The 26,480-nt window shown below is 54.6% G+C and overlaps 1 protein-coding gene across 3 annotated transcripts; it reads right to left on the reverse strand.

The window, feature by feature from the left end:
- Window positions 1-936: 936 nt before the first annotated feature.
- On the reverse strand, window positions 937-20,401 carry ATP4A (ATPase H+/K+ transporting subunit alpha). 3 transcript variants are annotated; one of them, XM_032170537.2, is made up of 22 exons: window positions 20,318-20,401; window positions 14,607-14,750; window positions 14,431-14,490; window positions 13,222-13,425; window positions 11,624-11,737; window positions 11,165-11,417; window positions 10,624-10,892; window positions 9,812-10,010; window positions 9,397-9,506; window positions 9,182-9,316; window positions 8,501-8,693; window positions 7,758-7,933; window positions 6,521-6,657; window positions 6,283-6,433; window positions 6,008-6,176; window positions 5,764-5,918; window positions 4,550-4,673; window positions 3,819-3,964; window positions 2,190-2,323; window positions 1,754-1,855; window positions 1,578-1,669; window positions 937-1,387 (listed from the first exon to the last, which is right to left on the reverse strand). In XM_032170537.2, exons 2-22 carry the CDS (start codon window positions 14,697-14,699, stop codon window positions 1,359-1,361), a joined length of 3,045 nt encoding a protein of 1,014 aa, XP_032026428.2. In that variant the 5' UTR covers window positions 14,700-14,750; window positions 20,318-20,401; the 3' UTR covers window positions 937-1,358. The 3 variants fall into 3 exon arrangements, 2 of the variants coding, with proteins under 2 accessions (XP_032026428.2, XP_032026427.1); XM_032170536.2 differs by lacking the exons at window positions 14,431-14,490; window positions 14,607-14,750; window positions 20,318-20,401 and adding an exon at window positions 13,626-13,800; XR_009208991.1 differs by lacking the exons at window positions 937-1,387; window positions 4,550-4,673; window positions 20,318-20,401 and having other exon boundaries at window positions 1,636-1,669; window positions 14,607-14,654.
- Window positions 20,402-26,480: the final 6,079 nt, after the last annotated feature.

The following is a 26,480-nucleotide window of genomic DNA, read 5'->3' on the forward strand; positions in this document are numbered from 1 at the left end:
AGGCCACGAGGCCAGGGCTGGACCAGGGCAGGGCTTGGTGGGGTTAGGGGAGTGACTAAGAAGCTAAGCCCAGGTGTTGGTGATCAGTGGGCTGTGTGTATTTATTTACCGGCAGGGGGCGCTAACAGGTAAGGGAGGAGCAAAGAGTTCCAAGATAACTGGAGTTTGGGGCTTGTAAGCCCGAGGGCTCACCACGTTTCCAAGGGAGAAGGGACTACACTGATGGGACAGTGGGACTATCAGATTGGGTCACTGCATGGGTACAGGTATGGGGGATGATGAAGAGGCCAGTGTAGGTCACCTCCAACACTGGGGGAAGCTGGGGACACATGTGGGTCTCACTGCAGAAATAACTGAAGCCATGGGGGACTGGAGGGCCGTGGTCACAAGGAAGGAGAAGCCCAGGCCCTAGCCAGAGAAAGCCACATAAGAAAGAGGAAGAGAGGTGAACAGAGGGGCTGAGAAAGGAGCGGCAGAGAAGGGAGGTAGGGGGATGGGGTTAACCTTTCAGGTGAGGGGTGTGAGGAGGGGACCTCCAGGAGTTGTTCAGGAACTGGCCATTGCCGGGACAGAGGAGTAAGCAGGTAGGCTCAGAAAGGAGACACCGGTGGGGGGTGGGGGATGCTTGATGTGGAAATGACTTGGGCCCCCTTGTGTCTAGGAGCCTCCAGGAGGGAGAAGGGTGCTGAGAACAGAGAAAGCCCAGAGGTGGTAGGGGGTGCCTATGGTCACGGCCCAGCTTGCCTTTAGATGCCATGACCCTGGGCAAAGGAATAGGAATCATTTCCCCAAGGCAGGTTTATTGAGCACCTACTATGTGCCAGGCTGTGTCCTAGGCACTGGAGGTGCAGCCCTGAATAAACAGCCCCCATGTGTAGGACTGTGGGAGATCACAAGCACTAATGAGAGACACTGAGGACAGTGCCTGACACCGGATACAGCACAGTCAGCATGAGCTGGTTTTATTACCATCGCCCAGGACACAAGCGTGTCTTTAACGAAGGGCCCTCAGGCAGCCCTCCTGCCTGGACTGGAGTCCTAAGGACAGAAACACCCTCCAGAAGCGGCCGGCTGTACTCCCTGTCAGAGCCCCACCGCCACCGCAGGTGGGGGCTTTCCCGAGGCCAGCTCAGAGGACTGCCCAGGTGCTGCTGCTCCAGGAGGTGCGAACCTTGGGAATGGGGGAGGGGAGTGGGCAGGTCCCTCCAAGTTTGGGGTGCCCTGGGCTGCAGAAGCAGATACTGGTGGGGCTGGGACTCTTGGTTGCTCAGATATCTTGGTGGCTGTCCAGAGGGTCCCACGAGCCCTGCTCCCACCTGCTGTGGCAGTTGCAGGGATGCTTGAAGGCAGTCGTCCCTCTAATAGTAGAGTTCCTGGTCCCACCAGCCTGGGAGAGAGAGGGAGAAAGGAGACTCAGTGCTGGGGGTGCCACTTAGGCAGAGCCAGGGGCTCAGAGGTCAGTGCTGGTTGCTATGGAGGGTCAAGGGCTTAGAGGCCAAGTGTTGAGGATCAAAGGTGGGTGCAGCTGCTCAAACGTTTCAGTCCCCTGCCCCCAGGCCCCCAGTCTCCACACTCACTCCCTGGGCAACAGCGAACTCCAAGCTTCCGGATCTCATCATAGACGAAGATGAGGATGCCGTAGGGCAGGGGGACCAGCCACCACTGGAACCTGAAGGCACATGGCAAGGTGAAGGCCATCCCAGGCCTGTGCCCTACAGCCCCCTCCCTGTCCTTGCCCCTCACAGCCTCTCACCGAATGGGCATGAAGTTGAAGATGTTGGGCATGCCAGGGCAGTAGCACAGGAAGCAGCCGATGCAGACCTGGAACACGATGGCGATCACCAGGATCTTATTCCTGGGGGTGGGCAGGATGGGACAGGCCATTAGGAATTGGGGACGTGATGGAAATCAGGATACTGTGGGTCAAAGTAGGTCAGATGTCAGCAGCAGCAGGGAGGTGTTCTACACACTGAACACTGGAGTGGCCCGGGCCTCTCAGCACCACCCCTTTAGTGAAATGTGGAGGGGGCCATGGGGGGAGCTATTGGTCAGTTAGAAAAGTTTTTTGGCATGTCAGCATCTGGCACCGGCACCCGCTGGCATTTGCCGGCTGTTCTAAACCACAGTCAGGATCTGATGGGAGTTGGGACCAGGGGTTGGAGGGCAGGAACAGGGCCAGCCAGGGACACCTGAAGAAGCCTTGCTGGAAGGCAGAGAGGCGGCGCGTCTTGCGGATGAGGACGTCGGCGATCTGGCACACCTCGATGCTGATGAAGAACACAGTGTAGCAGGTGTACTGCTGGTACAGGCGCTGCCCAAATGTCTGCAGGCCAGGGGCAAACGGAAACAGCCTGAGTCCAGCCTGAGTCCCGGCGGAGAGCCTCTGCAGCCCACAGGGCATAGGGTCCCAGGGCCGTGAACCCCTAAATGCTCTCTCTGCCTTGCGTCAGAGCATGGGGGTTGGGGGAAGGAGAGAGGCAGGGTCTGCCAGGTGTGCAGGACCCCAGACCTTGGGGCCCAGAAACCTCAGCCTAGCAGAGCTTGGATGACAGTGGCCGGGAAAACTGTAGGCTGGGCCGACTGCTTTCATAGTGAAGCGGGGAGGCACCCAAAAGAAAGGGCCTGGGAAAGGGGGATTGAAATCCTCAGATGAGATTTGCAAAGTCCAGTGACTCCAGGGGCCAGGCGGATGGCAAAAATAGGTGAGGCAGGTACCGCGGGCCTTTGGGAACAGAGGGCACATGCCCCATTTAAGGGGGGCAGCCACTATGCAGCCCATTTCTTCAACACAGCTACTTCTTTTTTTTTTTTTTTGAGATGGAATCTCGCTCTGTCACCCAGGCTGGAGTGCAGTGGTGCGATCTCAGCTCACTGCAACTTCCAAATCCCGGGTTCAGGAGATTCTCCTGCCTTAGCCTCCCAAGTAGCTGGAATTACAAGCATGTGCCACCATGCCTGGCAACACAACTCCTAAAACCAGCTAACTGTGGGGATTGCTGACTGCTCCAGGTGCCGAGTGTTGCACGGGCATTAGCTCATTTAATCCTCTGGGTGACCCTAGGAGGTAGATCAGTGGTGCTGGAACTTGAACATGCATGAGAATCCCAGCAAGGGCTCCCAGAGGGCTGGGATAGAGCCTGAGAATTTGCATTTCAAACATGTTCCCAGGAGATGCTGATGCTGCTGGTCTGGGAGCAAACTGAAAACCACTGAGGTAGACATTGATATTCTCTCCACTTTGCAGGTGAGAAAACAGGCACAGAGAGCAACCTGCCCAGGGTTACACAGAAAACAGGCATAGAAAGCAACCTGCCCAGGGTTACACAGCTTGTGAGAAGCAGTACCAGACCATAAGTCCAGGCAGTCTAGCTTCAATGTCTACCTTAACCATGACAGTAAATGTTTAAGGGAAATATTCTTGTCTGTATGTAACTCTACAGGTGAACTAAACACATCTGCTGGCCAGATCTAGCCTCACTGTGCTCCAAACCTTCATTAAAATAGGCCACATGTGCAAATACTCTGTGGGAGTGATGCTGTAGGGAAAATAGCAGAATAGGGGCCTGGTTCCACATCTGAGATAATGCATTAGTGTCAGGGCAGAGACACCCATCTGCAGTTGCGATCATCAGAAGCAGGAGTTTGGAGCTGGAGATGGTGGGAAAGGCCCTTGCCCCCAGAACTGGCAGGGAGTCTGGGTGTCCGGGATGCTCTGGCTGAACTCAGTCACATGTGGAGGAACAAGTGGGCCACACACAAGGCAAGTGGCCCGGGGAAGGAGGGAGCCCAGGGATGGGATGGGGCGGGGCAGGGCTCACCCACTCCTGGCCGTAGCTGTCCTGCAGATCTTGTAGGTGGTGGTCCTCCCACTGTGCCCGCAGCCCCACGCATAGCAGTGGGAACCAGCCCTCCTGGGCCATGGCCGTGAAGTAGTCAGTGAAGCCAGCAAAGGACTGAATGGCACCTGGAGAGAGGCAAGGGGACACAGGGAGACAGAGATGGACACAGAGACAGGGACATGGGAAGAGAGGGACATGAAGAGACAGGGACACAGATACACAAAGGTCAAGGACACACAGAGACAGGGAAGGGACACAGATACACAAAGGTCAAGGACACACAGAGACAGGGACACGGGAAGAGAGGGACATGGAGAGACAGGGACACAGATACACAAAGAAGGTCAAGGACACACAGAGCCAGGGATGCAGAAACAGTGACAGAGACACAGAGGCAGAGAGAGAAGCAGGGACAGAGAGACAGAGACAAGGACAGAGGGAAAAAGACATATCCAGGACCCAAAAAGACAGAAATAGGCAATGACTCAGAGACAGGGTCATGGAGAGCAAGGTCAGAGAGAGAGCAGGGACACAGCGGAACCAGAGAGACTGTCACAAACAGAGAGGGACATGGAGGACAACGGAGACCCAGGACCAAATGCAGACACTGAGGTCCAGAACCAGCCAGAGCCCAAGGCAGGGCCTGAGGCAGGCGAGCAGCCCGGAGCAGAGCCCCCCACCTCCAGGCTCCTCGGCCCATGGGCACCCACCAATCTGGAAGTACGAGTAGGCAGCCAGGGGCTCGTTGACCAATCTGTCGCGCTTTGGGTTGCGTGGACGCAGGTGCATGATGTCGCTCTCAGCCTTTTCATAGGCCAGGGACACAGATGGGAACTGGCCAGGAGTGGAAGGAACTGGGACTGAGGGTTTGGCTGGGCCCCTGTCCCCTCCACTCCGGGTCCCCCTTCCCCCACTTATGAGCAGGAACAGGACTGAGGTTACCCGGCAGGACCTGCAGGGATGGCACAGCCACACCAGCCTGGACAGCCTGGGCCCCATTGGCCCCTGGGTGTTGGCATCCTGGTGCCCATCTTCATAAGAACATCTGCTTTTATCTTCTCCTTGTCTCCCCCTCTTTCTCTGTTCCTCACTCTGTTTCTCTGTCCCTGTCTCCGGTGTAATTCTCTGTGACTGTATCTGCTTTTGTGCATTTCTGCATCACTCCCTATCTGTGTGTATCTTCAGTCTCTTGGTGTCACCGTACCCCTTCATCTGCTTGTGCCTAGAGTGGCAGCAAAGCATACTGACCACAACCACAGGCTCTGCGACCTGTGACTGCCCGAGCTCAAGTCACAGCCAGGCCACTTATTTGCCCAGTGACCTGGGACAAGCCACTCTACCTGTCTATGCCTCGATGAGCTCATCAGTAAAGTAGGGGTGATAGTAACAAAACTCATCTCATAGCGTGGTTATGAGTACAAAATTAAGGAAATGACCATGTGTTTTCCCAGAGAAAGCACTATATAAATGTTACCGAATAAATACCTGTCAACACAGCCACGCCTCTGGCTGCATTCGTGACTGTATCTGTGGTTCTTTTCCGTCTGTCTGCCATGGGGTCTATCTGAGGGCATTTATTTGTCCGTGTCTGTTTAGGGGCACGTGTCTGTGATTCAAGTTTGGCCAGATACCTGTTCTGTTTCCATCTCTGTCTGAGTATCTGTATCTGAGTCCCTGTGTGTGCATGGGTTGGCCCGGGCCTACCTGAGTGTCCGCCTGTGTGTGCATGGCTGTAAGTCTGTCCATTTAGGTCTGTCCACCTGCTTGCCACCGGTGTGTCCTGCACTGGCTGTCACTGCACACACAGGTCTTGTCTGTTACTCTGTGCCCAAGAGTGTCTGTGGTGGTCTCTGTCCCTCCTGTCCATCTGCGGACAAGTGTCTCTGAGCACCCTGTGGATGGGTACCCTGGGCTGTGGACTTACAATGTCAGTGCAGAGTTCGATGAAGAGGATGGTGATGCACCCGAGGGGCAGGGGCACGCTGACGGTGATGTAGATGAGGTAGGGTGTCAGCTCCGGGATGTTCTTGGTCAACGTGTAGGCAATAGACTTCTTCAGGTTGTCGAAGATCAGTCGACCTGTGGGGTAGGGCGGGCACTTCAGCCTCCTCACAGCCCTCTCCCTCCTGTGCCCACACTGCCTGCCCTCTCCCGGGCCTGGCTCGGACCCTGCTCCACGCCTGTCACAATGGAGGCAAAGTTGTCATCCAGCAGGATCATGTCAGCTGCATTTTTGGCAGCATCCGAGCCAGCGATGCCCATGGCTACTCCGATGTCTGCCTTCTTCAGAGCTGGGGAGTCATTCACACCATCCCCCGTGACGGCCACAATCGCACCCTGCAGGCAGTGGGTGCAGGTGGGTGGGTGGGTGGCCAGTGAGAGGCGGGTCCAAGACCAGCCCCACCTGTCTGCTTGCCTGCCCACCCTCATCAGCAGGGCTCACCAGCCGCTGGCAGCTCTCCACGATCACCAGCTTCTGCTGGGGGCTGGTGCGTGCAAACACCATCTCGGGGTGGGTGCGCAGGGCCTCGACCAGCTCCGATGGGTCCATGTCCTTCAACTGCATGCCATTGATCACACAGGCACGGGCATCCCTGGGGAGGAGAGGGGAGGACCTCGCTGGGACCTTGGTCTGTGCCAGATGTGGGGAGAACCCCGGGGAGGTCTGGGGGGGGGCTTACTTGCGATTAACCTGGTCTACGGGCACACGGAGGCGGGCAGCGATGTCCTCCACTGTCTCGCTGCCTTCCGAGATGATGCCCACACTGGCTGCGATGGCCTTGGCAGTGATGGGGTGGTCACCCGTTACCATGATCACCTGTGGGGGAACCAGTGGATCAGTGACCCCTTCAGATCAGCCCAATCTCCCTGTCCTCCCTGGGAGACATCTGCTGATACACGTGTTCATTTACTTGACCAAGCATGACCACCTGCTACATGCCTGGGATATAGCAGAGACAAAAGAGACAAAAATCCCTGTCCTTGAGGAGCTGACATTCTAGTGAGGGTGACAGAAAATAAACAAATTATATAGTATGTTAGAAGGTGGAAAAAAACATATTAAGCTTGGTGGAGGAAATGGTGACTCGATTTTAAGTGTACCCAGGGAAGGGCTTCTTGAGAAGGTGATATCTGAGCAGAGACCTGTAAGAGGTGACAGAGTCAGCCACATGGAAAGCTGGGGAAAGAGTGCTCCTGGCAGAGGGAACAGCAGGTGCAAAGGCGCTGAGGTGAGGGCAGGCCTGAACTGTCGGAGGAACAGCAGGGAGGACAGCATAACCGCAGAGGAGTGAACAAGGAAAGAGGGCTAAGGAACAAGCTTAGAAAGGTAACAAGGCCCTGATCTAACAGGGCCGTAGAGACACGGGAAGGGCTTGGGCATTGCCTGCCTGGCTTTGGCTTTCCCCCCCTTGTTTTGTGTTTGGGGAACCACTCCTCTCCCCTAGACCATCAGTTGCAGTGAGGTCCCTGGCTAAGATTGGGTAAGTAAGCCCAGACCTGGCCAATCAAGGTCTTCCATCCCCCAGCCACAGTGACTGGCTCAGGGATGAATGAGTGACCCAATCTGGTGCTACTGCAAAAGAGGCACTCTTTTTTTGTGGGGTGGCTAAGCAGGTGGGAGTTAAGTTTGAACTGCTGGAGCAGGGGTGTGTGTGTCCCCAAGTGAAGGGAGTGCCTGCAAATAAAGCCAGCAGAGAGAAGAGCAGAGCTGAGACATGGAGAAAGGAAAATTCCTCATGACACTGAGCTCCTGGATCTGGCTAGACCTGAAGCTTAATTCCCCAGAATTTTTCAGTATCACAAACCAATGCATTTTGGTTCAAGCCAGTTTCAGGTGGGTTTGTCGTGGGGTTCTTCAATCCAAATCCTACTGCCATCCTGTCCCCACCCCACTTGTTCCTCCCTGCAGTGGCATACCCGGATGCCTGCAGTGCGACACTTGAGCACAGCATCAGGGACGGTGGCCCGGGGTGGGTCAATCATGGATACAAGTCCCGCAAAGCAGAGGCCGCTAGATGGAAAGTTCATGGCCTCTACGTCGAAGGCATAGCCAGGCAGGTAGTCCTTCTCATTCAGGTAGAGCTGGCAGAAGCCTGACCGGAAAAGGAGAAGTCAGGGAGGAGCCCTGGGCAGACCCTTTCTTAGCAGGGCAGGAAATGGGTAAAATTACCAGGCCCCTTGCACCAAACACTTATGGATGCCTGACCCTGTGCTGACCCCTTCACTCACATTATATGAATCTACCCTCACAACCACCCTGTGAGGCCCATTCTCGTCTTACAGATGAGGAAACTGAGGCTCAGAGAGGGGACATTTCTTGCCAGAGGTCACACAGCAAGTAAAAGGCCCAGAATTGGACCACAGATCTGCTTTTTAGGGTAGAGGCAGCGAAGTTTAAGGCGTCAGGACAAAAATTGGGAGAGGTCAGAGGTCAGGATACGGATGAAAAGTCCAGGTGAGGACTGGGATCAAGGTAGAAAGTGAGGACAGACAGGGGTCAGGACTGGTACAGGGGAAGTCAAGGGTGAGGATGTGGACTGGGACAGATCAGCCAGCAGCCAGGGATGAGCACGGGACAGGGCTGGGCTGGGAGGGGTGGGCAGGTTCTGTGCTAGCTCCTCCTCGCACCTGGAGTCTCCTCCCCTGCCCAGGGGTCTCACCGAGCACGCGTTCGCCCAGGCCTCCCAGGCTGAGGTAGGCGGTCTGGAAGGCCTCGCGCCACTGCTCGTCCAGCGGCAGCTCCTGGCCCTTGATAAGGATGGAGCTGCAGCGCTCCAACACGCGCTCGGGGGCGCCCTTCATCACCAGCAGGTGTCGCGGGTCCCGCGGGTCCTCCAGCGTGTGGATGGACAGCTGTGGGCGGGGAGGGGCGGGGCTGTGGACGAGGGAACGGGGCAGGGCTGAGGAGAGGGGCGGGGCCGAGAGCTCGGTGAGGGGTCTGAGAGCTGCGGGGAAGGGTGAAGATGGAAGATGGAGGCCTTGTGTGGAGGGGTCCTTAGTAGAAGGTGAGCGTTAAGGCGGGGCTAGGTGCAGATCTGGGGTCCCGGACGCAGGGAATGAACAGAATTAGGGTGCAGAGTTGGGCTGGGGGCGGGATTTGGAGAGCGAGGTGCTCCCCATGGACAGTCCCGCCAAGGAGAAGCTGTGGGCGGGGCTGGATGGTGGGCGGGACCTTGCCTCTGGTGGACGGGGCCATAGGCGGAGCGGGAGATGGGGTGGGGTTTGGCTTCGGAGAGAAGGGGCAGGGAGCGAAGCCCCTCGTGGCCAGCTGATGTGGGTGTGGCCTGGGGGCGGGGCCCGAGGTGGGCGGGCCCAGGTCGTGGGCGGGGCCGGCTGCGCACCTGGAACTTGTTGGTGGAGTTGAAGGGGATCTCGCAGACTTTTGGGAAGCGGTCGCGGTAGCCCATGGCGTTGCCCAGCGTCAGCTCCGAGAACTTGAGCAGCGCCGTCTCCGACGCGTCTCCAATCACGATGCGCTGGGAGCGGGGACCGTTGTCAGGGGAGAAGCCGGCTACACCAGGCTCCCGGGATTCCCTGGAGGCCCCCTGGCTCTCACCTTGGGCACAGGCACTGCATCCTGGCCGGACTTGAAGGCGGCGCGGTTGCACAGGGTGAGCACCCGGCACAGCGCCCGCCACGTCTCCGAGGACTGGTCAAACGTCTGCCCTGCAGACCAGGCGTCCAGGCTGGATCCCGCACGGCTGCTCTCCCGGACCAGAACAGAGCCCCCTCCTCCTAGGCTCATATCGCGGGCTCCCTCCCCAGACCTGGGTGGGATTGGGTTCCACCCAACCCTGATGGACCCAAACCCCGGATGACCCTTCCCTCTAGACCCAGTAGCGAGTCTCCTTTGAGACCTGGAGCCGAGCCGCCCCTCTTCGTACAAAGCCCTCCCTACCTCCCTAGCCCCCTTCAGGTCTCCACCATCCACCAGATCCTGCCCTGGCACCTGTGCCCTCCCTCCCCCACACCTGACTGGTCTTCCGTGGTGTCAGCTGTGTGGATGTGGTTGTCAAACCACAGATGGGACACAGTCATGCGGTTCTGAGTGAGAGTCCCTGTCTTGTCTGAGCAGATCACTGAGGTGGAGCCCAGTGTCTCCACCGCCTCCAGGTTCTTGACCACGCAGTTCTTACTGGCCAGGCGCTTGGCTGTCAGGGACAGGCAGACCTGGGGAAGGGGTGAGCACCGCAGGCTGGGGACCCACCCTTGCTTCCAGTCCTCTTCCCCGCCTCACAGAACCGGGAAGGCTTTACCCTAGCCGCAGGGCTGCGTGTGCAACGTGCTTCTGCAAAAACCAGGTGTTTTCTTGGCCCCAGCTTTTGTTCAGCCAGTGCTTTGTTTGGGACTCCTTCCCCAGTCTGCCCAGATACAGTAGCGAGGCCTCTCTCTGAGCTGTCCCAGCCGGGGTTCTGAAAATTCTCTTCACACAGTCAAAATGAGAAGAGGAACCGTCCCTGCGCCTCCCTGGGGACTGGTCTGGAGCTGGGTGCTGACTGTGGAAGGCCTGGTGACATGCTGGCTGCCTGCACAGGACCTCAGCCTCTTCCGGTCAAGGACCAGGCCTCGTCATCTCTGCACCCTCAATGTGTGGCACAGGACTTGGCCCAGGGTTGCCTCGGGAAGGACTTGCTGAATGAGTGGATGATGGGAAGGTGGGAGAATGGATGGGAGCCGAGTGGACAGTTAGACAGGCAGGGAGGTGATGGGGGAAGTGTGGAGGAAAGAACAGATGGTTGAGCAGGCCCCTCAGCTCCCTGCATCCCCGCCTGCCCCCACTCACTGTGACAGTGGCCAGCAGCCCCTCAGGCACATAGGCCACCACGATGGCCATGAAGAAGACCATGGCCCGCAGGAAGGTGTAGCCAATGCACATGGCCACGATAAAAAATGTGGCACCGAAGAGAATGGCCAGGCCCGCAATGATGTCCACAAAATGCTCGATCTCGATAGCGATGGGTGTCTTCTCGTTTTCCACCCCCGACGCCAGCGATGCGATGCGCCCAATGATGGTGCGGTCGCCCGTGTTCACCACCAGGCCCTGCGCGGTGCCTACAGGGGGACCAAGGCGTGACTCAGGGATAGGGGGCGGCAGTGGGGTGTGCACTGCCATGTGAGCTGAAGGATAGCCAGTCACCGCCAGTGGAGGATGTGACCTGGGAGAAGGTAGTGACAGTGGGAGACAGAGAAGCAGTGTGCCCCGGGGAGTTGGCAGTCATGCAGGGGAGAGACAGGGAGGCAGAATCCCCCTGTCCTAGAATGTAGCAGGAGAGAGGCCAGTGGAGGCAGCGGTTACTGGGCAGGCAGGCGAGGGCTTCACAGACCCTCAAGGCACATGGTGGAGAAGAAGGCGATGTTGCGGGTCTCCAGAGGGCTCTCGTGGGTGCACTCGGGTGAGCGGGTCTGCGGCTCGGACTCCCCCGTCAGCGAGGAGTTGTCCACCTTGCAGCCCTGGGCCGCCAGGATGCGGATGTCGGCGGGCACCCTGTCCCCGCCTTTCATCTCCACCAGGTCGCCCACCACCAGCTGGTCGGCGTTGATCTGGAATTTGTCTCCATCGCGGATGACAGTGGCTTGCTGCAGGGCAGGGGCACCAAAGTTGAGGTGGACGGGGGTAGGGGTAGGAGCTGCTGCATGTGGGGAGGTAAAGGATGAGGAGAACTGGGACCCATGGGGAGAGATGGAGGCCACGGATGAGGGACAGGTTGGGCCTGATGGAAGGAGGCTACGGGAGCAGTTTGGAGTCTCTGGGATCTGGAGTGGCTGGGTGCTGGGGAACCCACCTGTGGCACAAGGTTCTTAAAGCTGGCAATGATGTTGGTGCTCTTGAATTCCTGGTAGTAGCCAAAGCAGCCGGTGACGACAACCACAGCAATGAGAGCGATTGCCAGGTACAGCTGAGGACAGGGACGGGGCTGGGGTTATTCAGAGGGGCTGGAAGCTGCCTGCCTGAGGCCACCTGCCTGCTTCCTGGTGCCCTGGTGTTCTTGGTTTTCCCCATGCTTTTCCCCACCTACTAGGAAGCTCCATGCACCATTCCCTGTAGCCTTTAGCCCCCTCCCATGTCCCTCATATCCCACACTTGCCTGCCCTGTCTTCTCAGTGTTTTGTGTTTCTGTGTATATTTCATATCCTCTGGCCCTGAATCCTCAATCTTCCATGTCCCCATATCTATGTCTTGTGCCCCAAATCACTGTGTGCCTTGGTCTGATGCGTTCCCTTCTCCTGTGTCCCAAGCCTTGCATTCCCCATGTCCACTGTCCCATGTCTCCTCCTGTCCCCATGGCCTGTATTCCCTGTGTCTCCAGTTTCACATCCTGGGTTTTCCATAATCTGCTGCCACCCTCTGTGTCCCCTGGGCCCCCTTGTCCCTGCATCCTCACATCCCCATCCCTGCATGTGCTGTGGACCTTGTGCGTCATGGTCTGTGTCCTCCGTGGCCACAGCCCCCATGTTGCAGCTCCCCAGTCACTGTGTCTCATGTCTCCCATGTCTGCGTATCTCCGAGTTCCCATCCTGTGTCCCGTGGCCATGACTTTTTGAGCCTCTGTCCGATGTCACATGTCCTTGAGTCCCCATGTCCCTTGCCCTCATCTCTGCCATGTGTCCAATGTCCCTTGCCCTGTACCTCCATTTCCTCTCTGTCTCTGTGCTTCTATGTCTCGTGTTTTGTGTCTATGTGCTGTGTCCTGAGGCTTGTGTCCCTGCCCTGGTGTCCCATGTCTGAGTCCCAAGGTCTCCTGTTCCCCGTGCCCCAGTCTGTCCTGTGTCTGCACTGCATGTCCTCTGCTTCCAAGTCCCATCTCTTTTTTTTTTTTTTTAGATGCAGTCTCGCTCTGTCGCCCAGGCTGGAGTGCAGTGGCACGGTCTTGGCTCACTGCAACCTCCACCTCCTGGGTTCAAATGATTCTCCTGCCTCAGCCTCCCGAGTAACTGGGATTACAGGTGCCCGCCACCACGCCTAGCTACTTTTTGTAATTTTAGTAGAGATGGGGTTTTGCCATGTTGGCCAGGCTGGTCTTGAACTCCTGACCTCAGGTGATCTGCCCGCCTCGGCCTCCCAAAGTGCTGGGATTACAGGCATGGGATTACGCACCCAGCCTCCAAGTCCCATCTCTTGCGTATCGCATTGCCATTCTCTTTATGCCCCCACCTATGTCCCCATACCCGAGACTCACCCCAGTGTCCCTGTGTCCTGTGTCCTTGGGTCTGCCCCATCCATATCCCAATGTCCTCCACCCCCTATGACCCCTGTCTTGAGACTGCCTTTCGTATTCCTCTATCCCCATCCTCCTCTGCCCCTCTTGTCCCAAGTCCCATGCTCAGTTTCTTCCATCCCCAGGTCCCCGTGTCCCAAGCCTGTCCCCACAACATGGCTCACATTGTCGTCAGTGGTGAGGTCCCCCTCACTGGCCTGGATGGCAAAGGCAATGAGGCAGATGGCAGCGGCAACCCACATGAGGCACTGCAGGCCCCCGGCCAGCTGCCTTGCAAACTTGACGTACTCTGGGGTGCCCCGTGGTGGCCGCAGTGCATTGGGCCCGTCCCGCAACAGCAGCTCGGCAGCCAGGCTCGCAGACAGGCCCTGGGACAGAGGGGCAGGGCGAGGCAGTGCTGGGGGCTTTCCTCCACATGCACACCCCGCAGGAAGCCCCCTGCCTCAGTTTCCCTTCCCCAGCTCCGTCCGTCCTGCTCCTTCTCATCTCTTTGTCTCTTGGTTCCTGCCCCTACCCTGTCTCTCCCTCCCTCCTTCATCTCTCCCTTTGTCTCTCTCCCCTCGCTCACCTTTCTGTGTGTCTCTCCTGCTGCTCCCTCGGTATTTGTCTCTGCCTTCTCTGTCTTGCTGTCTCTTTTCATCTACTCCTCTCTCCATCTCTGTGTCTAGCCCTTTCTAATGCTTTCTCCCTTCTCTCCCTCTCCTTCTCCCTCTCTCTCCCTCTCTCCATCTCCCTCCCTGTCTCTTTGCCTCTCTCCCTCTCTCTCTCCCTCTTTCCTCACTCCCTCTCTTCCTTTCTTCCCTCTCCATCTCCCTCCCTCTCTCCTTCCCTCCCTCCCTCTTTCCCTCTCCCTCCCTCCCTCTCTCCATCTCTCCATATCTTCCTCTCTTCATCTCTCCCTTTCCCTCTCTCTCTCCTCTCTCCATCTCCCTCCTTCCATCTGCCTGTCCCTCTCTCTCTCCCTCTCTCCATCTCCTTCTCTCTCCCTCTCTCTCTCCTCTCTCCTCTCTCCATCTCCCTCCTTCCATCTCCCTGTCTTTCTCTCTCCCTCTCCCCATCTCCCTCTCTCTCCCTCCCTCTCTCTCTCTCCATCTCCCTGTCCCTCTCTCTCTCCCTCTCTCCATCTCCCTCTCTCTCCCTCCCTCTCTCTCTCTCCATCTCCCTCCTTCCATCTCCCTCTCCCTCTCTCTCTCCCTCTCCCTCTCTCTCCGTCCCTCTCTCTCCATCTCTCCCTTTCTCTCTCCCTGTCTCCATCTCCCTCCTTCCATCTCCTTCTCCCTCTCTCTTTCCCTCTCTCCATCTCCCTCCTTCCATCTCCCTCTCCCTCCCTCTCTCCCCCTCCCCTCTCTGTACCCTCCCAGTCTCCAGCTCACCTTGGTAGCACTGGTCTGGTATTTCTGTTCCAGCTCCGCCACTGACAGCTGGTGGTCGTTCTGTGTGGTGGGGTGGGGGCAGGGTGCTTGCTCTGGGCTCTCCTGGCCCCCTCACCGCCCACTGCCTGGTTCCCAGCCCACCCTCCAGCTCCTGCCCCTCCCCAGCCGGAGCTCACAATCTCCATCTCCTTCTTCATGTTCTCCAGCTTCTCCTTCCTCTTGCCACCCCCGCCACCCGCCTTCTTCTTCTTGCTCATCTTGGCAGCCATGTCCCCGCCAGGGCCAGGACCCAGCTCCACCGAGTAGAGCTCGTAGTTCTCCTGAGGATGCATGGGATGGAGGGAGGGAGAACTCAGATTCCACTGCAACCCCCGTCCCCACCGCACCCCGGACCCCTGGGCCCCACTCACGGCCTTCCCCATGGTGCCCGGTGCCTGTGCTCCCACCCGACAGAGCCTGGGTCTAGACCAGTCCTGATATACCCGGGGAGGGCAGGGGGTGGAGCAGAACCGCCCGACCACAGCTGATTACAGGGCTCCTTGGGGTGACCTCTAGGCCTGGGTGCCTCAGGCATTCCCTCCTGGGCTGGCCCCCCCTGCCCAGATCCCCCCATGTCAACCTGCCCTGAGATCAGGGAGCCCCTGGGAACCGCCCCAGCAACAAGAAGAACAAACATAAGGTGCTCATTATGTGCTAGGCATTGTGCTGACGGCTTCCATGTGCTAACTTATTTAACCTTCCAATAACCCTTTGAGGGGACAAGACCCCTTACAGATGGGGAAACTGAGGCATGGAGGGGTTGAGTCATTCTCCTATGGCTCCATCACAGGCTAGGACGTAACAGAGTGAGAACCAGATCGGCTGGCTGCAGAGTGTCCTCTTTCAGTCTAAATAGCACGTGCCTGATCAACTGAAGAGGAGGGTACTCCCACACTCTTTTTTTTTTTTTGAGATGGAGTCTCACTCTGTCACCCAGGCTGGCGTGCAGTGGTGCAATCTCAGCTCACTGCAACCTCTGCCTCCTGGGTTCAAGCAATTCTCCTGCCTCAGCCTCCTGAGTAGCTGAGACTACAGGCACATACCACCACACCCAGCTAATTTTTGTACTTTTAGTAGAGACGGGGTTTCACCATGTTGGCCAGGCTGGTCTCGAACTCCTGACCTCAGGTGATCCACCCGCCTTGGCCTCCCAAAGTGCTGGGATTACAGGCGTGAGCCACCACACCCTGCCATGCTTACAACACTCTCTATGGTGGCTGAATGTTTACTGAACTCTGACTATTCACTATGGGCTGGGTGTGCTCTGTGTGTCACTCGAATGGTTTCCTTAGCATCTAACAGCAGCCCTGTAAAGTGATATTCTCTTCTTAGCCCCTATCAGGGACTTTGCAGAAGATTTCAACGTCTAAGAATTAGGGACAGGGTTCCAGCCCGGGCTTGACACCAGAGCCTGGCTCTTCTATGGCACCACCAATGGAAAAACCCAAACTTCACCGCAGCAGCACCCCACACGTGCCAGGCTCTGCACGTGTGACCTCACGGGTCTTTGCAAAAAACCCTGTGCAGGCAGCACTATCATTCCTGTTGTGCAGAGGGGGAAACTGAGGCTCACAGGGACTCACATATCCAGCTAGAGACTTTACAGCTCTCAACCATTCCCCATCCCTACCCTAGATGGGGAAACCAAGGTGTAACATGGGGAAAGGATGGGTCCAAGGGTCTTGGCTTGATCTTGGTGTTTGGTGACGGATGCCAGGAGGCCTGGGGACTCCCTCCTCATCCCTCAGGTAGGGACCTCCATGGGCAGCAGCAGCGAGGGGCTGGGCCAGTGGAATGGTGGGGACCTTGGTATGTTATGGGGTGAGCGTGTCTCCAGGAGCAGGTGAGCGTGCGCCTGATAAGATAACTGCCCTGGCAATGTCCTTCTCTGCTGGGGCAGGTCACCTGGGAAACTCAAAGCTGTTGGGCAGCTGGAGCTCCTCCCCACACCCACATGGCTGATCATCTCCAGCCTGCTAGAAGAAACCTCCAAAGAAGAGGCAGCGTGGGGCCGCACACTGTCCTTGCAGTGAATTTACCCACTCACTGGGTGCCTGTCAGCTCTGAGCCATGTGTGTCAAACAGCTTGTGTCACCCCTCTGCTTACAACCCTCCAAAGCCTTCCCTTCCCACTCAGAATAAACTCTGCACTCCTTCCTGCAACATCTGGCCCTGGTCACCTATCCTGCCTCTGTCGCCACTAGGTTTCCAGGGGCACTGGCCTCTCTGCTGCACTTTGCACAGACCAAGGTCGTTCCTGCTTCAGGACCTCGGCACTTACAGCTCCTTCTGCCTGGGCCCCCTTCCTTAGATGTCTGCACTGGCTTTCTCATCTCCTTCAGGTCTCAGCTCAAATGTCACCTCTTCAGACAGTCCACTCTGTAATACTGCACACTGTGTTCTGTTCCTTTACCCCACTGTATTTACACCTCTTACTGCAACCTGACACTGTGTTTTCTTTTTATTTGTTTGGTGTTCATTAGAAAGAGGACTGGGCTGGGCACTGTGACTCACATCTGTAATCCTAGCACTCTGGAAGGCTGAGGTGGATGGATCATGAGGTCAAGAGTTCGAGACCAGCCTGGCCAACACGGTGAAACCCTGTCTCTACTAAAAATACAAAAATTAGCTGGATGTGGTGGTGTGTGCCTGTAATCCCAGCTACCCGGGAGGCCGAGGCGGGAGAATCACTTGAACCTGGGAGGTGGAAGTTGCAGTGAGCCGAGATCATGCCACTGCACTCCAGCCTGGGTGACAGAGTGAGACTCTGTCTCAAAAAAAAGAGAGAAAAATAGATAGATAATAGATGTTAGACAGGTAGATGGATATATAAATGATAGATGATTGATAGATTTTATTTTTTTGAGACGGAGTCTTTCTCTATCGCCCAGGCTGTAGTGAAGTGGCATAATCTCGGCTCATTGCAACCTCTGTCTTCTGGATTCAAGCGATTCTTGTGCCTCAGCCTCCCAAGCAGCTGGGGTTACAGGCACCCACCACTGTGCCCAGCTAATTTCTGTATTCTCAGTAGAGACAGGGTTTCACCATGTTGGCCAGGATGGTCTCGAACTCCTGGTCTCAAGTGATCCACCCACCTCGGCCTCCCAAAGTGCTGGGATTACAGGCATGAGCCACCACACCTGGCCAGAATTTTTTAAATTTTTGGCAGAATCATTTGAGAGCAAGTTGGAGACAGGATCCCCTTTATCCATACTTAGGCATGTGTCTTCTATGAATAAGGACATTTTCTTACCTAATCACAGTCTAATGATCAAATTCAGGAAATTAACATTAATAAAACACTAGTAAATAATCTAGAGCAAGCTTGTCCAACCCATGGCCTGCAGGCCACACGTGGCCCAGGACTGCTTTGAATGCTGCCCAATACAATTCGTAAACTTTCTTAAAACATTATGAGATTTGTTTGTAATTTTTTTTTTTTTTTAGCTCATCAGCTATTGATAGTGTTAATGTATTTTATGTGTGACCCACGACAATTCTTCTTCCAATGTGGCCCAGGGAGGCCAAAAGATTGGACACCCATGATTTAGAGGATTTATTTGAATTTCCCCAGTTTTCCCACTAATGTCCTTTTCCTAGTCCAGGATCCAGTCCGGGACCACACCTCACATTTTGTTGCCGTGTCTCCTTGGCTTCCTCCATTGCATGACAATTCCTCCGTCTTTCCTTGTCTTTCACGACCTTGGCGTTTTGGAAGAGTATGCGTCAGTGATTTTGTAGACTTCGCTCAGTGTGGGTTTGCTGCTGGTTCTTCATGATTAGGTTCGGGTTGTGTGCTTTTGGCAGGAACACAGAAGGGATGTGTGTCCCCCTGTCCCCCGCCCCAGAGCATCATCGTGTCAGGCCATGCCCCATTTTTGAGTCTGTAACTTGTCTAGAGCAGGGTGGACATGGTGGGGAGTGGTCTCAAGAACCTTAGGGAGTGATCAGGAAACCATTCTATGCCCTCTTTACTTTTTACTCAAAACAGTGCCACAGCCAGGGCTGGCACCCAGCTGCCCTAGTGGTTAAAGTAATTGAAATACAGCCACTGCCTGAGCCCCCAGCACTTCCCCTAAGATTCCAGACCTCCCACACCCAACCCCTTAAAGTGGATGCCTGTGCCAGCCCCAAGGCCTTGTCCTTTTTTTTTTTTTTTTTTGAGATGGAGTCTGGCTCTGTTACCCAGGCTGAAGTGCAGTGGCATGATCTTGGCTCACTGCAACCTCCACCTCCTGGGTTCAAGCGATTCTCCTGCCTCAGCCTCCCAAGTAGCTGGGACTACAGGCGCGTACCACCATGCCCAGCTAATTTTTGTATTTTTAGTAGAGACGGGGTTTGCCATGTTGGCCAGGCTGGTCTCAAACTCCTTACCTCAAGTAATCCACCCACTTCAGCCTCCCAAAATGCTGGGATAACAGTTGTGAGCCACTACGCCCAGCCACCCTTGTCCATTCTGACCGTCCCCTGCTCAGCTAGGTTCATGGGTAAATACTTTTACCTACTCCCCTGATTTTGCAGTCTTCAGATGGTACGCAAGTTGTGTGTTTTTGTGGGGAAGATCTTTGCTTGGGCCATTTATTATTTCACCGTGTGTCTAAGCAATACTAACCCCTGTCTCTGGGAGGTGAACACAGAGGCCTTAGTCCACAGGCAGGATCTGGATAAGTTGGGAAGTGTTCCAAGTCTTTGGCACCCTGGAATGCAGCCTGGGTGGACTGCACAATGCCATTTCAGGCGGACGGACAACACCTAGCACAACTCAGGGGCAAAGAAACTTCTCACAAGAATGTTGCAAGCATGACATGGTCCACAGTAGTGCAAGTTTGTCTGAGCCTGGGGTGCACAGAACATTGGAAACTTTTTTGAGAATAATTAGTGGTCAGAATTGAAAAAAATTTTCTTTTCTTGAGAAAGAGGGGGCAGAGGACAGACTATTAAATGGATGGTGGTCCAGGAGCGGTGGCTCATGCCTGTAATCCCAGCACTGGGAGGCCAAGGCGGGCATATCACTGGAGGTCAGGAGTTCGAGACCAGCCTGGCCAGCATGGTGAAACCCTGTCTCTACTAAAAATACAAAACTCTGGCCGGGCGCAGTGGCTCACGCCTGTAATCCCAGCACTTTGGGAGGCCAAGGCGGGTGGATCACAAGGTCAGGAGTTTAAGACCAGCCTGACCAACAGGGTGAAACCCTGTCTTTACTAAAAATACAAAAATCAGCTGGGCATGGTGGCGCATGCCTGTAATCCCAGCTACTCAGGAGGCTGAGGCAGGAGAATCGCTTGAACCTGGGAGGTGGAGGTTGCAGTGAGCCAAGACTGCACCATTGTACTCCAGCCTGGGTGACAGAGCAAGACTGCGTCTCAAAAAAAAACAAAAAAAAAAATTTGCCGAGTGCAGTGGCGGGTGCCTGTAGTCCCAGCAACTCGGGAGGCTGAGGCAGGAGAATCTCTTGAATCTGGGTGGCGCAGGTTGCAGTGAGCCGAGATTGCACCACTGCACACTGCACTCCAGCCTGGGCAACAGAACAAAACTCCGTCTCAAAAAAAAAAAAAAAAAAGGTGGATGATGAACATTACTTGGGTTTGAAGGGGAATTTGAACAATAATGTCCTAGAATTGTGGCCATACACCCTGTTAGGAACCCAGCGCCCTGTACACTTTGATGGGATCAGACCCCTGGCTATTCCTCCTCCTTCCCATGTTCTACTTTTCCCTTTCATGCTTTGGGATCCTGCCCACCCAGGCCTTCTGCTTTTCCAAATGATCATTTCAAAACCTCAGCACATGCAATTTCCTCTGTCTGAAGTGTGCACCCCACCTCCTCCCCATATTTAACCACTCCTCACCTTTCCTGTTAAGCACAGACGATCCTTCCTCCAGGAAGCCTCGGGCTACCCACCAGGCTGGGTCAGGCACCTCCCTGGGCTTCCACAGACCCCTGGGCTCCCCATCACAGCCCCCACCTCTCTGCCTGTGCTTCCCCCATCCCAGTCCTGACGACTCTGACCCTGTAATTCCTCCATCACAGCCCTGACCACTCTGGGCTGTCATGCTTTGGTGACATTTCATCTCCCCCTCCAGATCCATGAGGGCAGGACCTAGGATGTCTCAGTCACCACTGTGTGCCCTGCATTGCCTGGCCCAGGCTGGCCTTGGGGAGTGTTTGCCGAGTGACAGGAGTCATTGTGACTGTGACTTTGGGTGCAGTGTTTGCGTCTCCCTGATAAGATAATGGGCCCAGCAATGCCCTTCACCTCCTGAGCAGGTCACCCCGCCCCCTCGACCCTGGGAGGATGAAAGCAAGGGGCTGGGCATGCAGGGACCTTGCTTCTCCCTCCTCTCCAGGCCAGGTGCAGGGGCAGGTAGTCAGAACTGAAAGAATTGTCAAGGAGTCAAGGAGTTGGCCCCTAGCACAGCTAAGCTGGCAGCCAGGCCCCTGCATTCTGTTCCTCTCCCATCTTGGTGCAGATTGGAAAGGTTAGCCATCTTGGGCTGGGTGCAGAGCCCTTCACTTCTTCAGGAAATTTCCAGGCTGTCCTTGCTTTGGGATCTTAAAAAATCATATTCAGGGCCGGGCGCGGTGGCTCACACCTGTAATCCCAGCACTTTGGGAGGCCAAGGTGGGCGGATCACCTGAGGTCAGGAGTTCGAGACTAGTCTGGCCAACACGGTGAAACCTCGTCTCTACTAAAAATATAAAAATTAGTTGAGCATGGTGGTGGGTGCCTGTAATCCCAGCTACTCAGGAGGCTGAGGCAGAAGAATCGCTTGAACCCAGGAGGTGGAGGTTGCAGTGAGCCGAGATCGCGCCATGGCACTCCAGCCTGGACAACAAGGGTGAGACTCTGTCTCAAAAAAAAAAAAAAAAATCATATCCAGAATCCAACCATCTCTCCCTTCTCCTCTGCCCCCACCCTGGTCCAGCCTTCGTGCATTCCTGCCTGGGTTCTCCCAGCTCCTGCTTGCCCCCTGTCCCTGCCCCCACACTCAGCCACAGGAGCCAATGAACACCTGAGTCAGGGCAGGGCCCTCCCTCAGCTCCACCTTCCTCCAGATAAAGCAGAGTCCTTACTTTGGCCCAAATGATCAGGGCCCTGCTGCCCACCTGAGCTCCCCTCCTCCCCTGGTCCATTTCACTCCAGGCACACCGACCTCCCTGCTGCTTCTCAGATGCCTCAAGCCCTTTGCGTTTCTTGTTTCCTCTTCCTGGAATGTTCTTCCTCCAGATACCTGCATGGCCTCCAGTGTCCCGTCATCAGCTCTTTACTCATGTTGCCTTCCCCATGAGCCTCCTTGACTAGCCTAATTAAAATCTTAACCCGCAGTCACCCTCCAGCCCTCTGCATCTCCATGACCTTCTCCATTTCCCCCCATAGCACCTGTCACCTTCGAACAGGCTTTCTTATTTGCTGAGTTTTCTCATTGATTTTCTTGTGTGTTTCCTGAAGACCCCTGATAGAATGTGAGCTCCACGAGGGCACGGACGTGCCTGTTTTACCTGGGGTTTTTTTGTTTATTTGTTTTGTTTTTTTAAAACTGATATATCCCTAGTGCCTAGAGCAGCATACAGTAGGTGCTCAGTAAACTTGTATGTATGTATGTATGTATTTGTTTATTAAAGATAAGGTCTCACCCTGTCACCCAGGCTGGAGTTCACTGGTACAGTCATGGTTCACTGCAGCCTCAAATTCCTGGGCTCAAGCAGTCCTCCCACTTCAGTCTCCCGAGTAGCTGGGACCACTACACCCTTCTAATTTTTTTTTTTTTAAGAGACAGAGTCTTGCTATGTTGCCCAGGCTGGTCTCAGCTGGTCTCAAACTCCTGGCCTCAAGAAATCCTCCCACCTCGGGCTCCCAAAGCGCTGGGATTGCAGGTGTGAGCCACTGTGCCCAGCCTTCAAGAAACATTTGTTGAATGAATAAATCTCAGTGTCCCTGGGACATTCACTCAACAGCAGTAGCTGTCATAGCCACAAATACGGACACAGACACATGGTCCTGCCTTGGGATGACATTCATTGCCCACTAAAAAGGTAGAACCCCAACATAAAACACAGGGATAGGCTGGGTGCAGTGGCTCATGCCTGTAATCCCAGCACTTTGGGAGGCCGAGGCGGGTGGACCACCTAAGGTCAGGAGTTCGAGACCAGCCTGGCCAACATGGTGAAACCCCGTCTCTACTAAAAATACAAAGATGAGCTGGGTGTGGTGGTGGGCACCTGTAATTCTAGCTACTCAGGAGGCTGAGGCAGGAGAATCACTTGAACCTGGGAGGCAGAGGTTGCAGTGAGCTGAGATTGCACCACTGCACTCTAGCCTGGGCGATAGAGTGAGACTCCATCTCAAAAAAAAAAAAAAAGCCACAGAGGGACAGAGACAGACACACACAGAAACCCATGATAACAGGTGACACTCCCTGAGAGCTTGCTGTGCTCATCTCTGTCTCGAGGATTTCTGTGTGTGAGACCACACATCCTCACAGTAACTTTATGAGGAAGGTACTGTCTTCATTCCTATTTTACTATGAGGAAAGTGAGGCACAAAGGGGTGAAATGACTTGCCTGGCTATCACACAGTGAGTATATGGCAGAACCAGGATTTGACCCTAGGCAGCCTGGGTGGAGAGTTCCTCATGGATCTGTGGCTACCCAGAACCATGGCAGACACCACGTGACCAAGAGGATGCCCATGAAAACCATCCTCCATTTAATCAGTTACCAGATATTTATTGAGCATCTACTATTGCCAAGCTTCTTGTTGAGTGCTGAGATCTGAAGTGAATCACGGTCCCCACCCACGGTGCTTGCACTCTAGGAGGAGAGGCAGGTGGTGCTAAGACAAACAAATATTTGACTGCAAATTATGAGAAGTACAGGAAGGAAAAGTATGGGGGGACTTTAGGAGAGAGGAAGAGAGGAGGAACTAGAATTAGATTGGGGTATCGGAGAAGGCTGTCTGAGGAAATGACATTTGAGACGAGGCTTAAAAGATGAGGAGGCAGCCAGGAATGACATAGGTGGAAGAACAGCAGGAGGAAAGGCCCTGAAGTGAGAATGGGGGAGGCGTGCCTGAAGCTGGGCAGGGAGGCTGGCCTTGAAGCTGAAATGAGGTTCGTGAGGGTGGCAGAAGCTGAGCGCAGGGGTCCATCCACATGGGGTCTTGTAGGCCAGGGTGAGCAGTGAGCATTTCGTTAAAAAAAAATTTTTTTTTTTTTTTTGAGACAGAGTTTTACTCTGTCGCCCAGGCTGTAGTGCAGTAGCGCGATCTTGGCTCACTGCAAACTCCGCCTACCAGGTTCAAGCGATTCTCCTTCTTCAGCCTCCTAAGTAGCTCAGATTATAGGCGCCTACCACCTCACCCAGCTAATTTTTGTATTTTTAGTAGAGAGAGGGTTTCCCCATGTTGAATAACCACCGCACCTGGCTAAAAAATAAAAAAAAAAATTGAGACAGGGTCTCACTCTGTTGCCCAGGCTAGATTGCAATGGCACAGTCACAGCTCACTGAAGCCTCCCTAAGCTCAGGCAATCCTCCCGCCTCAGCCTCCTGAGTAGCTAGGACTACAGGCACGCACCACCACACCAGGCTAATTTTTCTATTTTTTGTAGAGATGGGGTTTCACTATGTCACCCAGGCTGGTCTCAAACTACCGGACTCAAGCAATCCTCCATCTCTCAGCTTCCCAAAGTGCTGGGATTTCAGGTGTGAGCCACCACACCTGGCCTCTCACAGGTAATTCTATGGCTCTGTATTTCTCTGCTTTAAAGCCACAGCCCAGATGTCACCTTCTAAGAGAGGCTTTTCCTGAACACATTATTATATGCATCTCCTCCCACCTCCCAACCTCTCCATTTCATTTTCTTTGTGCCATTTATGATGGTCTGAAGTAACCTTGTTAATGTACATTTTCTTTGCTTTTTTTCCTGCTCTGTCACCCAGGCTGGAGTGCGGTGGTGCGATCTCAGCTCACTGCAACCTCCACCTCTCGGGTTCAAGCCATTCTCCTGCCTCAGCCTCCCAAGTAGCTGGGACTACAGGCATACACCACCACGCCCAGCTAATTTTTGTATTTTTAGTAGAGATGGAGTTTCACCATGTTGGCCAAGCTGGTCTCGAACTCCTGACCTCAAGTGATCTGCCCACCTTGGCCTCCCAAAGTGCTGGGATTACAGGTGTGAGCCACCGTGCCTGGCCAATGTACATTTTCTTATTTATGTTCTGGCTCCTCTCATAATAACATAATATTCTGTGAGTCAGTGGCTTTATCGGCCCTGTTCAGACTGAATCCTTAGGCCCTGACCAATGCCCAGCACATAGAAAGTGTAAAGTAATGGCTGTGGAATGAACGAATGCATGAAGCCTCCAGGATATTTATCAAGCAGCACGCAGGGAATGTAAGTGCACAGCCCACTGCTATGGCTTCAATGTATGTGTTTCTTCAAAATTCATATGGTGGGACTATCGCCCCAAGGTGATGATATTAAGAGGTGAGGCTCTGGGGAGGTGATTAGGTCATGAGGGTTCTGCCTTCACGGATGGGATTAGTGCCCTTATAAAGGGCTTGAGGGGGCTGGGCGCGGTGGCTCATGCCTGTACAAATCCCAGCACTATGGGAGGCCAAGGCGGGCAGATCATGAGGTCAGGAGTTCAAGACCAGCCTGGCCAACATGGTGAAACCCCGTCTCTACTAAAAATACAAAAAAATTAGCTGGGCATGGTGGTGCATGCCTGTAATCCCAGCTACTCGGGAGACTGAGGCAGGAGAATTGCTTGAACCGGGACCCGGGAGGCGGAGGTTTCAGTGAGCCAAGATCACGCCATTGCACTCCAACCTGGGTAACAAGAGCAAAACTCCGTCTCAAAAAAAAAATATATATATATATAGATAGATAGATAGATAGATATACATATATATAGATATATATATGTATATCTATCTATCTATATATAGATATAGATATAGATATAAAATAAAGGGCTTGAGGGGGTGAGCTCATCCCTCTTTTTGTCTTTCCATCTCATCCCTCCACCATATGAGGCACAGCATTCGTCCCTTCCCCCTTCCTCCATGTAAGGACACAGTCACAGTACACCATCTTTGTGAAGATGAGAACGAGCCTTCACCAGCTATTGAATCTGTTGGTGCCTTGATCTTGGACTTCCCAGTTTCCAGAACCATGAGAAATAAATTTTGTTGTTTATCAATTACCTAGTCTCAGGGATTTTATCATAGCAGCCCAAATGAAGACATCCACCCACACAAACACAAATACACAATCATGCAGAAGGCATTGTGTGTGTTGCTCTCACAAATGCTGGTAGGACAGCCTGGCAACATAACGAGACCCCCGTCTCTACAAAAAGACCACAAAAACTAGCTGGGTATGGTGGCTGGTGCCTGTAATCCTAGCTACTTGGGAGGCTGAGACAGAAGGACTGGTTAAGCCAGGAGGTGGAGACTACAGTGAGCTATGATGGCACCATGGTACTGCAGCCTAGGTAACAGGGCAAGACCCTGTCAAAAAAAAAAAAAAAAAAAAAAAAAAAATTCCTTGTGGGCCAGGCGCGGTGGCTCATGCCTGTAATCCCAGCACTTTGTGAGGCCGAGGTGGGCAGATCACCTGATGTCAGGAGTTTGAGACCAGCCTGGCCAATATGGTGAAACCCCGTCTCTACTAAAAATACAAAAATTAGCCAGGCACAGTGGCAGGCGCCTGTAATCCCAGCTACTGGGAGGCTGAGGCAGGAGAATCACTGGAACCTGGGAGGCAGAGGTGGCAGTGAGCCGAGATTGTGCCACTACACTCCACCCTGGGCGACAGAGTGAGACTCCAGCTCAAAAAAAAAAAAAAAGTACTGGTGGAGAGAATTCCTCCATGGGATGGGGCAAGGGCAGGGCGCTGATGTCCAAATCCAAGCTCAAAAGTTCCCAGGGGAGCAAGGAGGCCTTGTGGTGCCTAGAACTGTGAAGGGTACAGGGCGATTGCAAGAGGGCTTCTGGCTCATGGGTC

The sequence above is a fragment of the Hylobates moloch genome, unplaced genomic scaffold (genome assembly GCF_009828535.3).
Source record: "Hylobates moloch isolate HMO894 unplaced genomic scaffold, HMol_V3 SCAFFOLD_12, whole genome shotgun sequence".
Classification (NCBI taxonomy): Eukaryota; Metazoa; Chordata; class Mammalia; order Primates; family Hylobatidae; genus Hylobates; species Hylobates moloch.